The 17102-nt window shown below is 37.6% G+C and overlaps 1 protein-coding gene across 7 annotated transcripts in view; it reads right to left on the bottom strand.

Moving 5' to 3' along the window:
- PWWP2A (PWWP domain containing 2A) overlaps positions 1-17102 on the bottom strand; it is a 33480-nt gene that overhangs the window by 5758 nt on the left and 10620 nt on the right. For 3 of the 7 annotated variants that reach the window (XR_016513335.1, XM_090288518.1, XM_090288520.1), the window contains exon 2: positions 8694-9658. Coding sequence is in view for 6 of the 7 variants with exons in the window: in XM_090288518.1 (XP_090144644.1) it covers positions 8694-9658 (965 nt within the window). In the remaining variant the exon portion in view is untranslated. Of the gene's footprint in view, positions 1-2610; positions 2716-7041; positions 9659-17102 lie in introns of those variants that run through there. The other 4 variants (XM_090288519.1, XM_090288516.1, XM_090288515.1 and 1 more) reach the window with 4 other exon arrangements.

The following is a 17102-nucleotide window of genomic DNA, read 5'->3' on the forward strand; positions in this document are numbered from 1 at the left end:
TGTGCTAATGTTGAAGATCAAGTTGGCGTCTCAAGGTTGTTCTTTAGAAATTGACCACACCTACAAGATCCATTAGAAAAAGCCAGGATGCCAGATGGTGATACAGTAAATGAAGGCATACCCTCATTAAAGCGATTTCATTGGAATTACTTATTTTGTCCATTAAGACAAAGCTTATGGGCAACGGTGGCAACTATTCCTGAGAGGCAGCAGAGATATAAAAGGACAACTCAGAACTGTAAGTAAACACCCAATCTCCCTTTTAGAGCACATGAAAGAAGGAAGTAGAGGAGGTCATGCTCTTAGAGCAAAGTGCAGGATGGAAAACTAAAGAATTAAGATTATATACATGTACCTATTATCTTACTGAACAATCAGATTTTCTCTTAATATAGTAAGATGTAACATGAACAAGCAGAAAAAAGCATGAAGTGCCTCGGTTTACAAGACATTATGGTTTCTAGCCTTGGTACTATTTTTCTAACCACTTATTTTCCCAGGGTTTCACACAAACTGAGCACAGTTCTTCCCAGCGTACCAGGAGCCACACCTAGGTGTGCCAGTCCAAGCCAGGTTCCCTGCTAACAGCTAACTTGTGGAGGAAAATGACACATCTGTCATCCGAAGCACCGGCAACGAGTAAAAATGACCACCTTCTGGAAAGTACCGCCACGACGCACACAGATTAAGGCCTTGGAATGTAAAGCATTTCCCTTCTAGAAAGGGGAAACAATCTCCTACTCAATCATACCAACAGCAACAAAGAAATAAAAGGAAATGTCCAAATTAATATCCACTTTTCGCCATTCAGCAAAATATCGTTACAACCGTCAAACAGCGGGGTCCCAGGGGAACACAGCATCTATGCAGATCAGCGAGTTTACACCAAGAGCTGACAAGCGTGGCTTTAGTTCTAATACCCGTGTAAAGCCCTCCTAAGAGGACCTCTACCCCACTGAACCCCAGCGGCTCAGACACGTCGCACGTCTCTGAAAGGATGTGGACACGCCGGGCTTCCGAAACGGCGACTGGTCATTAGCACATCAGTGTCTGAACAATCACTCCTCCTCACTCGCAAGCAATCATCGGTGCTGCGTCGGGCCCTATGCTTGGCCCACGGGAGGGCAGAAATCATCGAGCAGCAGACTCCCGGAATGTACGCGGCCCGTATGTAGGGGCGGCAAGCGCGGAAATGTTAATGCACTTCTCCCTTCACCGTAATTCCCGTGACCTGCGCCCCAGCTGCCCTCCACAAATGCCTGCTGGAAATAAGTCATGCCTACTTATAGGTATTTATGGATGATCATCCTGTGATTATTGTAATTTCCATATAATGTTGCTGTGACGTTTTTTCACTTAAACTATGTTGCAAGATAATATCAAAAGCTACCTAAATGAAATGTCGATGCCACACACAGAGTGGTGGCTGTGGTAATGATAGCAAATAACTATATAGGTCTTGTGCCGGACACTTTATTGCTTTAAATATTTAAAGAGTAATTACCTTATGAGGAAGTAACAATACTATTATTTTTCCTATTTCACAGACAATGACTTTGTGTAAATTAAGGTCATAACTTTTTTCTTAGTGAACTTTTTTAGATTTTATTTACTTATTGATTGGGGGGGGGGTGGCATCCACTGGTTGCCTCTTGCACACTCCCAACTGGGGACCCAGCCCACAACCCAGGCATGTGCTCTGATTGGGAGTTGAACCAGCAACACTTCAGTTCACAGGCTGGCACTCAATGGACCGAGCCACACCAGTCAGGGCAAGGTCACATAGCTTTTAAGTGATAGACTCCTTTGAATCTAGGAAATCCGGCTCAAGAGCCTGTACGTTCAACTGTGTCTGAAAAGTGGAAGAGAATGAGGTTGTTAAACGAAAGCCCAGTATCAAGCACTACCAGTGTCAAAACGGTAATGAATGCTACAGCTCCCCTGCGTCACTGGCCAGTTAAATCCTCATAACGGTCCATTTCTATCTTTTACAATCAACAGGATGACCCTCACATTCCTACAAAACATTCTCCCCCAGCAAGCAACAAATTCTTACATATTTTATATGGGGGGGGGCAGGGGTTGAGGGTGCAACATTATTCCCTCCTAGGCTTTTTCAATAGCTTTTAGGTGAATCTTTGTGTTGAAAAGAACTGAGGGACACAGAGGATTATCTTATTTTTTTTTTAAAACCTTGCTAAAACTTGATATGCAATATAATTACAACTTTTTAGTTTGTGTGAAACAGAATAAAGTGTGAAAAAAGCCTAACTCTTTAGCTATGGAGTATCGGGTTTTCCTTCTAAATACTGACTCTTAGGACAGAAAAAAACTTCAAGTTTTAAATCCTGATTTCTGGTTAAGACTCAAATTTCTAAGGCAATAAAAGGATCAACTGTCACATTCTTATTATACAAGGAAAATTTTAAAAATACTCAACTCATGTTTAAACCAAGTTTTAAGACCAGGCATTTTTAAACTGGCCTGTTTTCAACATTAGTTTTAAGAAATTGTTTTACAAACAAGTGTCCAACAGAAGAAAGCCCATAAGTTAGACAATGTATACTACAAACATCTCATTTATTCAGCTGAAAAATGAGAATGACTCACAAATTCAGTATTTTGATAAAATCCTGATAATTTTTTAGTCTAGTTTCTTCTTTTCTTTTACACCTCCCTGCAACCAATCCTTAATTTGTGCCAGAACATGGGAATCTGTAAGAAAAAAATTCAAGTTTGGCAATTAGTTTTTTCAGATTAATTAGATACATTAAAATTTTATTCAATTCATCCCATGATGGATTTAAAGATGTAATATAAAAATTCAATCTTTCCTACCAGTGTGGTACAGAAGATAATCTTAGAATTGTATTTTAATAGTTATCTACATGTGTCAAGGCATATTTGTTTTCTATTAATTGTACAAGACATAAAAAATGTGAAGTATTGAGTACACAATTTTAAAAATATGGGGAAAGTGTGATGCTATATAAATAAGTTTTGGCACCTAATTTTATAACAAATAATTTGTTTCCATATTCATAAATTTATCTAAAACAATTGTTTTCACCACTGAGAGGGAACAGTTTTAACCTAAAAGCCTACTCTTAAAAGAGTATTTAATGGGTAAATGCAGTAACACAACTCACCTAGAAATTTTACTGAGGCAATTCCAGTTATTAAAAGTGGGAGCACCATTAGCATTATGCTGAACTGCAGGATGATTAAGAAGGGATCCTGGAAGCCAGGCTGCCCGTAGCATGTTCCAATCAGTGCATAACTCCTGTGACTTAGTTTCCAAACCCCTTGTAGAATAGCATCCCAAATAGAAAAGATTTCTAACAAAAACCAAATTACAGGCCCTGGCCTGGTAGCTCAGTTGATTAGAGCTTCATCTCCACTTGCCAAGGTTACGGGTTCAATCTCCAGTCAGGGCACATACAAGCAACAACCAATGAATGCATAAAAATAAGCGGAACAGCAAGTCCATGTCCCGCTGCCCTCCTCCCCCCATTCCTCTCAAAAGAAAAAAAAATTACAAATAAACAAATTAGATGGATGATGGTGACAGTTGCACAATGTGAGTCTACTTAATGCCACAGAACTGTACACTGTAAGTAATGGTTAAAATGATAAATTTGTGGTTAGATGTGTTTAATGACAAAATACCCCCCCACACACACACACACAAACACACAATTACAGTGCTCTATTAATATGACGAGGAAGAAACTTCCACCTAAAATCACAAGGAAAGTAAAGGAAAAAAATCCTTGAGTCCATAAATGTTAAGTCTCTTACTTGAGTCAAGATTTTTTTAAGAGTTAAACTGTTTCTGTTTCTCTTCTGATGTCAGTCAACGATCTATGACAGACACTAAGATATCTTGGAAAACAAAAATATACAGACCATGTATATCACTACAACTTTAAACTTCCTAGTCTTTTATTTAAAATAGCATACCAGAATATTAATTGCTAAAGCTGTCACTTTTTAATTCTGTTCCCATTGTTGAAGAAATACAAAAGTGTACCTAAACTATAAATGCAGACTATGAAGGGCCTATTAACCAAGTCAGAACTAGTCAGAAGTAATCAACGAGGCTTAGCCATTTTATTTTCTCCTGGCAATAAGCATGGCACCAGCATCTTGTTCCATTTCTGAAATCCCTGTATCAGGCATTTCAATGGCAACCCTATTAATATAATCCCAAAGCAAACCCTAAATTTGCCCCAACTTAAAAATAAGGTCTTCATTGTCCCTACAAATTCCCAATTGGAGGACATTACCTGACCCAAATCAAAATATCCTGAATCAAGTGACATTACCAACTTTCCCACCCATTTGCCAGTCTTGTCTCTGCTTTGTCCGCTTAACCAAAGTGAACCAATGCAGCACAAACTATAGAAAAATTCACAATTTAAGAGGAAAGCTATTTTTTTATCCAAATTATAGATTTTTTCCAAATCCCAATTCAGCTATATAAAGGATGTCTATAAAGGAATACAAATACGTACCTTTCCTTCCACAAAACCCATAGTAAGTACAACCTGCTTGAAGAGGGGTGGCAACTCAGCATTTTATAAATTAGAAACTCACTCATTAATGTATAGTTGATTTTAGTAAAAGTTTCCTATATTTTGCCTGCAGTCCTAAATTCCTTTCTATTCTTAGCACTAATATACATTTACTATTGATTTTTCTCATCAAAACCACACCAGGCCCTGGTCGTGTTGCTCAGTTGGCTGGAGCGACTTCCCATGTATCAGGAGGCTACAGATTAAATACCTGTTGGGGCAAATGTGGGAGGTGGCCAATCAATGTTTCTCCCATCCATGTTTTTCTCTCCCCCTTCTTCTCTTTAAATTCAATAAACATATCCTCAGGTGAGGATTAAAACAAAAACAAAAACCACCTCAGGACACACTATCAGACAATGCAAATGGACTTCAGACTATTTCATCTTTTAGGTCTCTGGTTTCACAACTATAAATGAGTTGAATAGATCCTTCTAAATGAAGTCAGCTTTCTAGTCTGTAAGTTCTAGAAAACTAGAAGGGAATAATACTCTCACACATTAAATTTCTGAGGAAGTCTAGAATTAAATTCATGTTTGGCTTTTACAGCTCTTACTTGATTCCTCCCCTGCCTAACCCTTGGTTTTAGCCACTTTTCTTAACCACTGGAGATCTGGCCCAAACCTAGTTTTCTCTTTGCAACAGGAAAAATTACCTATTTGGTTATTTCCATACAAGTAAAAATGCCTCATTATATCATTTTAAAGAGAAATGCAAAGAAAAAGGAGTTACAATCTCCCAATTCTACTCTGCAAATTTATCTAGCTGTTTAACAAGTTTCTATTTAAACAAAACATTAATATACAGCTATTGGATTAGTATTCAGAAGTTCTTTAAAGCTTGTTTCACTATATAAATTTCAAATGAAATGTCAGCCCTGGCTGGTGGGACTCAGTGGATTGAGTGGCAGCCTGCAAACCAAGATCACTGGTTTGATTCCCAGTCAGAGCACATGCCTAGGTTGCAGGCCAGGTCCCCAGTTGGGGATGTGTGAGAGGCAACGACACATTGATGTTTCTCTCCCTCTCTCCCTCCCTTCCCCATCTCTAAAAATAAATAATTTTTTTGTAAAAAATAAAATATGCCAGACTGCTTGTTTATAAGGGAGGGATCATTCTGCATAATTGGAGATCATGTACATTGGTGATTAAGTTTCAAACCTTTTCCTAAAAGGTATGGGCTACATAAAATTGAGTGTCATCTTTGTACTCAACAATCATGACTATTTCCTTTTGTTTTCCCTATGGCTTTTGGAACCAATCAAATTTGGTTTGTTACAAAAGCACATTTGCCAAAGCACTTGACTACATTAGCAATATCACTTGTCAAAACCACCACGTTAAGATAAAACTCACCTGGATCATTACAGGAAGGCTTGGAATTAAGTAATTTAGGTGACGTTTTGCTCTGCCTTGTTCAAATCTGAACTTTAGAATCAAATTTTCAAAAATATCTGAACAAGTTCATGTATCTGAAACAAATACTTGGAAAATCTTTTAAGATACTTCCTTAAAATTCCTCAATCATGATGTGAACTTCTTTCAACCTGTGATCAAAAAGATTTTTTGAATAGTATACTCGTTTCTGTTTGCAGGAAAGAATATGTTTTCTATAAGTGATACACCTTTTTTTTTTCAGTTGTGTGTTTATTATAATCAAAAAGCATTGACTCAGTTCCCCAGAAGAAAGTCTACTTTCTTTTGCAGAAATCAGTACATAAATCATAGAAGTCCATAACTTTCAGGAAGCTGACAGAAGACTATTGGTTTTAAAATCTCCATTCATCTTTTCATCATTAATTCCACAGTATCTAATGTATTTCAAATTGATTACTTAGAAAGCCACAAAAAAATTATTCTTTAAAACTTAGTTACCAAAAGTGTTAAATTGACATATCAAATTTAAGTTAGACACAAAAAGGATGAAAGGAACTTAACCTTGGGATAAACTTGCCTTTCATAGGCAATCTGATCTGTTTTTCACTAATACAAAGCTAAAAATAAAAAATAAATCAAATCTTAGGGACACATGGACTGTGTAGAAAAATGACGAGCTCAGTTACCAGCCCCCAAAACAATGATACTTGAGGCAGAGGACCAAGGAGAAGAGACTGGTTGTAATTACCCTAACATTAAAAAATGAAGCATGTAAGGAAATATTAAGGCTAATAATGAAAAAATTAAAACCCATATATTTATGAGAAATTGGCAGAGGGGTCCCAAATCTGTAAGTATATCAGACCTCTGTACTACAAAACCTCATTTTAAGCATATTATCAATGCTCAGGTATTATATTCTCTGATAGAGCAAATAGGTTTGATTTTTTTCACCTCCTCTACAGTTACAAGAATAATTTTCTACCATCTTGAAATTTTTCAAAGCTTTTTGAGAAACACACACAAATAATTTGGATTTAGTTGATTTTATTTACAGCTTGTGTTTTTACATCAGAGCATTACACAATTACATTTTCTCATTTTCTGACCTGCAAACAGATACCTTAAATGGAAATAATTTTTAAATTATCAAATTAGGTACATCCAAAATGCAACAATTACACATATGACAATTCACAAAGTGTAATTCATCAGGACGTATCCTAAGAATTTAGGAACAGCCAGTCAGGAGAAATCTGACCAAATGTAGCAATAAACTATTTACACATATCCAAAGAAAACAAACCTATCTGAACTCCCAAACCAAAAGTTTGAAAGTTTTTATTAAATCCCCACTGAACAAAGGAGTGATGATTCAAACCTAGCTAGCCTTGACAGTCTCAATCCCAAACACTGGGCTCTTTCCTCAGTGTGCAACTGAATAGCAAGCATCTCAGTCTGTCTAACACCTTAGTATCCAGCTCTTGCGCCATTATGCCCATAGGAAGGCTAAGTGTTCATTAATTAAAAACAAAGTCATTAAATATCCATACAATTCTCCACCAGCACACCAGCCCTTCCTGCAATCCCAAATATGCAACCTGTGTCACATAGTGACAGGTTATATTTAAATATAGTATGTATGTATATACACACACATGTGCATATATATATATACACACACACATACACACAGTACTAGGTATAAATGGCAATTAATAGTCCCTGCAAAAATTCATTTTCATTTTAGGCTATGGCTCTTATGCCTTGGGATGGTTTTAGACTTCAAAACTGAAAAATACTGCTAAAATCTCGCTTCGCTAAGATACAATTTGCTTGTTCAGTTTAGCTTCTCAATCTAAAAATGGCTATCATGTTAAGGGTTTTTTGTTTGTTTTTACAAAAGCAGCCAACTGAATGCAATTTCCCCAGTTTGGCCACACTGTTTCAAAGAAGTTACTCCTACATAGACTAGAAAACCTGGGGCGCCTTGCAATGGTTCTTGCCTACCTTACTGTCCTTCACGTTTCAAATTGTGTCAACAGAGCCCGCACTTCGGGGGTCAGCTGCTTGGCAGCCTTAGCTGCCTCTGTGATAGCCTTGCGATACAGGCCCTTTCTCTTCTTATTAAAGCGTGTCTGGAAGTTTTCTAAAAAGGGGGACAGTTGCGAAAGAGCAAGGAAAGATGTTGTTGGAGACCCAAACCATGAAATACGGGCCTCCTGTCGAACTAAGAGGCCGTTATCTTTCCGACTCACAGTTATAGTAAGAATACGGGCTGGCCACCAAGGGAAGCCATAGATCTTGGCCCAAACAATGTCCCCTACACATATGGTCCTGCCATCTGGTGTGACGCACTTAGAGACGTTTTTGGAAAAGACTTTCATTTTCAAGGAATTACTGAGCTTTTTCTCTTCCTTTGAAGAGGAGGAGGTGGAGGAGGTGGAAGGTGCATGCATACTGCCTGGAGGAAAGTCAAAGCTTTCAGAAGAACTACACTCAGAATTGGAGGATTTCAAATCATCTGTGCTATCAACGCTACACACTGAAGCACTGGAAGAGTCAGGTTTCGTCTGATTTAGGGTCATGTAAACAGAGATATTGCTTTTGCTGCCCTTTTTGCCCAGTGTCTGTGGTTCATCCTGCTCCCCAGGCACAAGCACTTCGTTTGTGTCCTGAACCTCACTGCTGGCCTCTTCAGGGCCTTTTGAGGGACTCTGATTTTCTGAAGGGGCCTCACCTGCTGAGCGGGTAGAGGTGCAACGAGACTGGGGCTTGGGTGCCAGCTTGCCACTCCGCATTTTCTCAAGTCCTGTCTTCAGAGAAGAGTCATTTTCTTCATTCCTGTACCTTTGTGGTTTTAAACGAACTCGGGGTGGAAGGGAACCTGAGCTAGGATTCTGATATCGACGTGTGAAATGGACTTTTGAATGTGCATTTTTGGACGTAGAGGTTTCGCTTTGCTTCTTTTGTGCCTTTTCTTTGGCAATTTTCAACACCTCCCGAGCTTTTGCATGATCCATGTTCTTACTCTGGAGCACTTTTTTAGTACTTAACTGCGCTTTTGATGTATTCGCCTGAGCAGAAACTTTGACTACTCTTCCTCTGCTGTGAGCAATATTTGAAACCTTAACCACAGCATTTCTTTTCTGGCTTTCATTTTGGTTTTTCCCATCCACTTTATGGTCAGTTTTCAGTTTTTTGTTCACAGTAGTTATGCTTTCATTTCTCCGTTTCTTATCTTCATACTTAGAAGAGTCACTTGCACTACTACCTTTTCTAATTTCCTTTTTTTCCACAACAACACTGTTTTTACATTTATCACACAGGACTTGCCTTGGTCGCAGTTTAATAGCATTCATTATTGAAGTAGGTTCTTCCCTGTACATTTTTCGTTTGGGTCGTTTAATTTTCCGAGGAGGTGGCTGAGGTATTGATTGGTTATATGTGTCCCTGATAAACAAAGGGGGAGGATAAGGTGCTCCTTCATGGAAGAGAGGTGGTGGTTTAGAAGTCCACAAGCTTTCAGCCAAGCTCGGCTCGGGCAGCGGGACAGGAGAGGGGTCATCGGGAACAGCACCATTCACTTCACACTTGACTTCTGTCCCTTCTGGGAATGTATTACTTTGCAGCTGCATGGCTTCAGGTTTATCCTTATATTCCCTTTTGGGAAATACTGTCACAGGGATCCCATGGGGCCCAAACCTTTGAAAGAAATGGAAGAAAAAAACAAGTGATTAATGGCTATAGTACAATTTCTTAAATACCTAATATATTTATTTGCATGACCTTTTCTAAAAATTATCTCACACTAAAGAACAAATACAGAAACCTACTACCTACCCCCAAATCCCAAACCCCTACATTTTTTATTAGTCCCATATTTTAGGTTAAAACAGAAATCCTTAAATGCCTGCTCTACACAATGCCAGAATAGCTGAACTTACTTAGAATAGACCTTTCCAGTCTTGAATCAGAAAGGATACCAGATACCTTAATATTAAACATCTGATATTACGTTCTCTGAACTATAACACAACTCGTCCAACAGATACAATTATAAATTTGAAACATACATATCTTCCTGATTACAACAGCTTTCAAAAAACCTTCACAAAACAAATTCAGCCTTAGCTATCCTCAAAATATTAAATCAGTAAAATCCCACCTCTACTTTATTAATCACTAAAACTTCAAAAACAGTTGCCCCTTTATTCTTGCACCCCAACTCTTAAGCCCTTTATCCACAAAAATACTAGAAATTCAGATACTCAAAAGTACCTCAAAAGCAGACATAGCTGTGGGTTTCTAACTTCTTAAAATCACATTGCACCTTTAAGAAATACAGGGTGTAGCCCTGACTGGTGTGGCTCACTGGGCAGGGCATCATCCTGCAAGCCAAAGGGTTGCCAGTTTGATTCCCGGTCAGGGCACGTGCCTGGGTTACAGGCCAGGTCCCCAGTTCGGGGTATGCAGAGACAGCCAATTGATATTTCTCTTGCACATCAATGTTCCGCTTTTTCTCCCTTCTCCCTCTCTTTGAAAGAATGTAGGGGAAGGGGAAGAGGAAGGGGAAAGGGGAAGAAGAGGGTAGACCCTGGCCAGATAGCTCAGTTGGTTACAGCACTGTCCAGCTTCACCAAGGTTGTGGGTTCAGTCCGCAGTTGGGGCACATACAACAAGCAACCAATGAACAACAACTCCATGTTTATGTCTTACTCTCTCTGCATCCCCCGGCCTCGGTCTCTCCCCTTCCTCTCTACAATCAATCAATAAAAATGTTTTCTTAAAAAATACAGGTTGGGGCAAAAGTGAGATTACAGTTTTGAGTACTCAACAGTTTAGTCTTTTTTTTTTTTTTTTTTTAATTTTTTTTATTTTGGTTTTTCAATTACAGTTGTCAACAGTTTAGTCTTGTATTATAAGACTTTTACACCTTTATACTTCTGCCCCACCCTGTATTTTCACATCGCAATTCAATAAAAATGCCTATGTATATACACATGTGTGCATCTATACATACATAAGTACACACTTTATTTGTTTTAATGCTAGTCTGATGCATTAAACTCCTTACGGGTCCAGATTCAGTTTACAAAGCAATGGCATGCAACCCAAGTCTTTATACCATTCTCAGTTTCTAACAAAACAGGGTCAATAACCTTGTTTCTTATGTACAATTAGAAGTAACTGTGGCTTAATCTGCCTGGGCTAAACATCCCTTAAACTCACTACTCAGATTCCTACACATAAAAATAAGTCACACTACCAAATAATTTCATCATATACACGTTAACATGTTAATTTTAAACACTATGAGTCAAACAGCATTAAACACAATAATTGGGTTGGCCATAAAGCTCATTTAGTTTTTTTCCCTAGGATGGCTCTAGTAGTGCTTGTTTCTAACTTCATTCAAAACAATTCTGTTAAGATTATATCAGCATGCATTAAAAAAAAACTTATCAAAATTGGTATATTTTTGTGCAGCCATTTTAATACTGAAGAGAGAAGAAAATACGCAACACTTTCGGCATATTATGCTGTTATTTCGAGAAAGGTAAAAACACAACTGAAACGCAAAATTTGTGCAGTGTATGGAGAAGGTGCTGTGACTGATCAAACATGTCAAAGTGGTTTGCAAAATTCCTTGGTACTGTTGACATTTTGGCCCATAGTTCTTTGCTGTGGGGCTGCCTTACGCTTTGGAAGATGTTTAGCAGCACCCTGGCCTCCACCCACTAGAAGCCAATAGCAGGAGACAGCCAACATACTCAAAATATCCAAATCAATAGATATTGGTGAAAATGGAAAATGTGTTTTATTTTACAGAAAAAACTAAATCGACTTTCTGGTCAACCCAATGTAAGATCAATCCTTTAAGGCAGAGGTGCTTCAAACCCAAGGATTAGCTTCAGGTAGTCAGGCAGGGCCCTGACACCAGATGTAAGTGTTTTGTACATGTGTTTTCCCAAAAGGTTCAGAATAACTTTGCTGGAAAGAAATACTGACATTAGGTAATTAATGGCCAGACTATAGACACGCCTAATATCAGGCAAGGATATAGGAACAGTCAACAGTACAAGGGTTTCTGGATCTAGCACATAAAGTTTTCTTCCTAAAGTCTTATTTGCTTGACTACCACAAACCAACAACGTATAGCAAATACTTAGAAACCACAAAGGAAGAGGGAAGCCTTCTTTTTTAACCTAAGGTGGGACAATTTGGGGTCTGGGCTAGCCCACAAAGGAAGGACACCCTCCTCACTGGTAGAGACTACAGCAGCTGGTACCTAAGCCTCTGCTTCCTGACTACTCAATCACAAAAGCACTTTGAGCATTTAGCCTTCTCTTAAATATAGGTGCTCAACCGCTTTTTCAGATGACAGGACAAGGGAGAGGTGATTCTGTGTTCTAATGTAGAGCTACATACAGCAATACGACTTATCTGAGCTAAGACCACTATTAGTATAATAATTAAAGTTTCTAACTCATGAGAAGCCATCATTTTGTCCCCCTTACATTTTCACATCTTTCCATAGCTAAACAAACAAATTTTCTTCCCTTTTTTTAGGAAAAACTAAACCATAATCATGTTAACATCTAACAAAGTTTCACAGCAGTCTCTTATCAACCTTGTATCCTTCAGGCATTACTAATCTTCTCTAAATTCAGTTTCCACATGTGTAAAATGGGTTAACACTCTCCTTCCTTAAGAATTCAGGCCAATAAATGTTAAACATTTCTTAGCTAAAATTTACTTCATTTAATTTACTTCATTTAAATAATTTGATTTTATTTTCAACTAATAATTAACTAGAGCTTGGAATCCTTGCTGTATCTTAAATTTATAATCTCAGTGTGAGGATAACCCAGCCAATTATTAAAGTTGTTTATATCAAATAAGCTGTGGAATCCGATGTGTTTACCCTCACGGAATTTAATAAGAACATTAATTTCTCATCTGGGTTTTTTTCCCTTGCCTCTCCCTCCTAAGCAGATAAAATACCAGCATTAAATGTTTTAATAACATAGGGAGGTGCTTAACTGTGTACTGATGAATTTAAATAGCCAGCATCAAAAGAAAAAGGAAAAAATAAGTACAAACTGGTAATTTTGGGTTGCGGATGACTGGCAAAAGCAGAAAAAGTTTTAAATAATAAGTCTTCCTCAAAGGACCAGAAAGATAAAGCGCTGTACGAGGAAAAGGGGATCCGTGTTCTATCCCACCCGAGGAATCATACGGTCGGTCACCCTTACGTGGACAGCACCAATACCAGGGCAATATTTCAACTGAGGATGGAGAGGCTGGCTGTGAAATCAATTTCAAGGATTTGCAACTATGATTAAAATAAATTTTAAAAATCAGTGTAAATATATGTAACAAGAATGAATGTTTCATATATGTATGTATATATCACTCACATGTAAAATGTATTTGTAACTATGCTCAAAAGTTTGAAAGCTACTAACCTATGAAACTATAACCTTAGTAAGAAAATTAAGTAGCCACAAAACTATGGTGTCTTAAAAGCCTCAAATCTAATTTTTCAAATGCAGTCTGTGGAGATCTGTAATACAATACTTCTACGGTGTTTGAAGATGGGAGATTCCTAAGCCTGCCTCCAAGACCAAATGCCAGACTCCCCAGGGTGGAATCCAGGACCTTAATTTTTAGCAAGCAGTTTTGCTTTTAGCTTTTTCTAAAGTGAAGACACTTATGTTCCATGTGAATGCTCAGATAACCTCAGCAGAGATTTTGATTGACAGTGGCAAGGTAGAAGGCTGTTAGAATCCCTTGCCAGAGCTTTTTCTACAAGAACTTTTACAAATACTCCAGGAGTTGAATAATAAAGATATAAAGTGCCTGTCCTCTTTTCTCCACCCCTTCTTTGTACAGCATGAAAATATTTATTAATACTTTAAATACTGATTCTACCCCTTATTTTCAGTCTTCTTTAATGAATACCCAAAAATTCTTTAGGAAAACTATTCAGGTATTATGGCTTAAAAACAGCTTCTGTGAAAAACCAGATGAACTGTACAAGAGACCTCTCTGTACGATCTTTGCAACTTTCTGTGAACCTATAAAAAAGTTTTAAAGATAGCCATCTTCTTAATCATTTAGAAGTAATGAATGCTAAAACTGTGAGGGAGAATACTTGGGCCTAATAATTATTTTGTGTCAAGGCAAGAGAAAAATCTCTATGAAAAATAATCCTCGGTTTATGTAAATGTGAAACAAATGTAAATGTAGAATATTTAAGCCAAAATTCAAAAATATGACTATTAGAGGAAGTAGGAGAATATTTTCTATTATTTGGGTTCCGCTTTAGATATATGAATTTTATTGATGATTCTAGCTTTGCCTAAATGAAGTCTTTCTTTGCCCACTGGTAAATTTTACAAAATTATGGTATATGGTCAAGAGATCTAGCACTGCCAATTAATCCCACACCTAAATATGTATCAATTCTTAAGAGTGAAGCTCATAACCATCATCCAAATTCTCTTTCCAAAGGAATACCTCAAACAAAACTAAAAATGTTATCAAATAGTCAATTTTTTAAAAAGCCAAACATACTGATAATTTTTACCTCTTATTCTGAAAATGTTTTTGAAATGCCGATAGTGTTCATCAGCTTTAAGTTCATAGCAACCTAAAGCAATTCACCTCTGACCTAGGGTTACATTCTTTTTAATTTTCCTTCCTGTTTACAATAATTTAATAGTGAACAACTGATTCTCATTTTCTTTCCTCCAGCTCTGTTGTCAAGCTCCAACTGCAGATTCTTTTAAAAATATTATACACTAAAACTAAGAAAACAAAAACTAAAGCTTTACAAACTTTAGGCATGCAAACAGAGGTCCTAGAGGGTCACCGATACAGGCCTCAGTGTTCTAGCTGGACCAATACTCTCTCCATAAAGGAGGGAAAACTGTGAAGCTTATTTTGTTTCACATTTCATCTCAGATTGGTTATGTCCAAGTTAACCTCAGCACAAATGAAATTCAATAGTCAGCCACATGAATACAAGATTTTACAATAAAAATGTACATCTATGCCTCAAAAATTAAAAATATGAACCAGCATATTCACTTCTGGGTATACTCAAAATAACTGAAAGCAGGGTACAAACTTTTAGTTTGGTGAGACGAAAAAGTTCTGGAGATCTGTTTCACATGTGAATGTACTTAACATTTACTGAACTTACACTTAAAAATGGTTAAGATGGTACGTTTTATGCGTTTACCACAATTAAAAATTTTTTAAATTATCTACCTAATAGAAAGGGGAAAGTTTGATGAGAAGCAGTATATTTTCATAGTAATAAAAGAAATTACGACCTTCGCAGGCATGGGTCAGTGGGTTGAGTATAGTCCTGCAAAACCAAAGGTTGTCAGTTCAATTCCCAGTCAGGGCACATGCCAGGGCTGTGGTCCTGGGTCCCTAGTTGGGGCATATACAAGATGCAACCAATCGATGTTTCTCTCCTTCTTCCTCCCTACCTTCCCCTCTCTCTAAAATAAATAAGTAAAATTAAAAAAAAAAAAAAAAAAAAAGAGGTATTACTAAAGGAAGTACAAGGAAAATAATAGCAACTATACTGGGGAATAATAACGGAACACCACCAACCTGAGGGAGAATCCAAGCGATCACCAATGAGAAAAAATGACTATCACATGCCTGCAGGTGATCTTCCCTGAGAACATAACATTGTCTGAACCTGAGCCTCTCATAAGCAAGTATCAGACAAACCTTAATTGAGGAATAGTCCCTATTACATTTACTTTTTTAAAAAATTGATTTTAGAGAGTGAGGAAAGGAAGGAGAGGGAGGGAGGGAGAGAAACATCGATTTGTTGTTCCACTTAGTTACGCACTCATTGGTTGATACTTTCATGTGCCCTAGCCAGGGATAGAACCCATGGCCTTGGCATACTGGGTCAACGCTCTGATCAACTGAGCTACTTGGCCAGGGCACATATGATCTATTTTACATTGCAACTAAATGTAATACATGATCATTTACTGGAGACAGAAAAAAGCTTCAAAGGACATTACTGGAAAAGCTGACAAAATAATGAAATATGGGCTGCAAATTAGATAAAAGGCCCCTATCAATGCTTCCTGAGTTTTAAAAATATATTGTGGTTATATATGAGAATATCTTTGATCTTATGGAATAAATGCTCAAGTATTAAAGGGAAAGGAGAATGATGTATGTAACCTACTTTCAAAGAGTTCAAGGAAAAAATGTTTATATAATGAGTGAAAGCAAATGTAGTAAAATTAGTGACTCTAGATGGTTTACAGTATTTGGTGATTTCAAAATTAAAAATTTTAAGTATAATCTTAAATTTAGTTTACCTCACTTCCAAAACATTGAAGCATATTTTAAAAATTTGTCCTATTTTAAGCATAAATCCCAGCAAACCCACCTAAAGTATCAATAAGCACAAAATCTAAATTCAAATACAACTATGCTAGTTATATAGTCAGACAGTAAAATAAAACTAGGTCCCAGGCCCTAGGACGCAACTTCAGAAAGTGAGACTAGAATGCCAGTCATTGCCAAGAGGCTACGAACGTCTGAGAAGAAATCACCGAGGAACTGTGATCAGGCAGGGGCTCTGCAGGGAATGGACTGCTCTCTGAAGGGCTGAAGCCGACTAGGTGAAGAGTGTACCCGTTTCTGAATGCTGGTAACCAATTAAGCTGCCTTAATAAAGTAAAACTCTGAGAAGGTGGGTAAAAGGCAACAGAGGACCAGATACAGCGCAGCTGCCACCAGTTAGCCACACGATTCCCTCCTCCACAGGAAATTGACAAGGTTCAGAAGCTTAAATAAGCAATAAAAGAAAGGTAATCCACCTGGCAAAAAGGAAGGAGTGTTACAAGGGTTAGGTAAGCGTGGTGGAGGGAAAATAACAGCCTCTTAATAAGACGAGGCCAGTGAAAGGATTGAAAATGTCTAAATCACTTGGTTAAAAACTTAAGCTCAGTTATACTAGTCTGGACCCATCATTTAATAAGCACAAAGAGCACAAAAAATTTCCTTTCCCTAACTTTGAAATGTATAATTCTCAAAAGTGAGTCCTTTTCAATTAGAATTTAAAAACACACAGGAAGCAGAGGACCATAAGGAC

The sequence above is a fragment of the Furipterus horrens genome, unplaced genomic scaffold (assembly GCF_987537825.1).
Source record: "Furipterus horrens unplaced genomic scaffold, mFurHor1.1.pri manual_scaffold_10, whole genome shotgun sequence".
NCBI lineage: Eukaryota > Metazoa > Chordata > Mammalia > Chiroptera > Furipteridae > Furipterus > Furipterus horrens.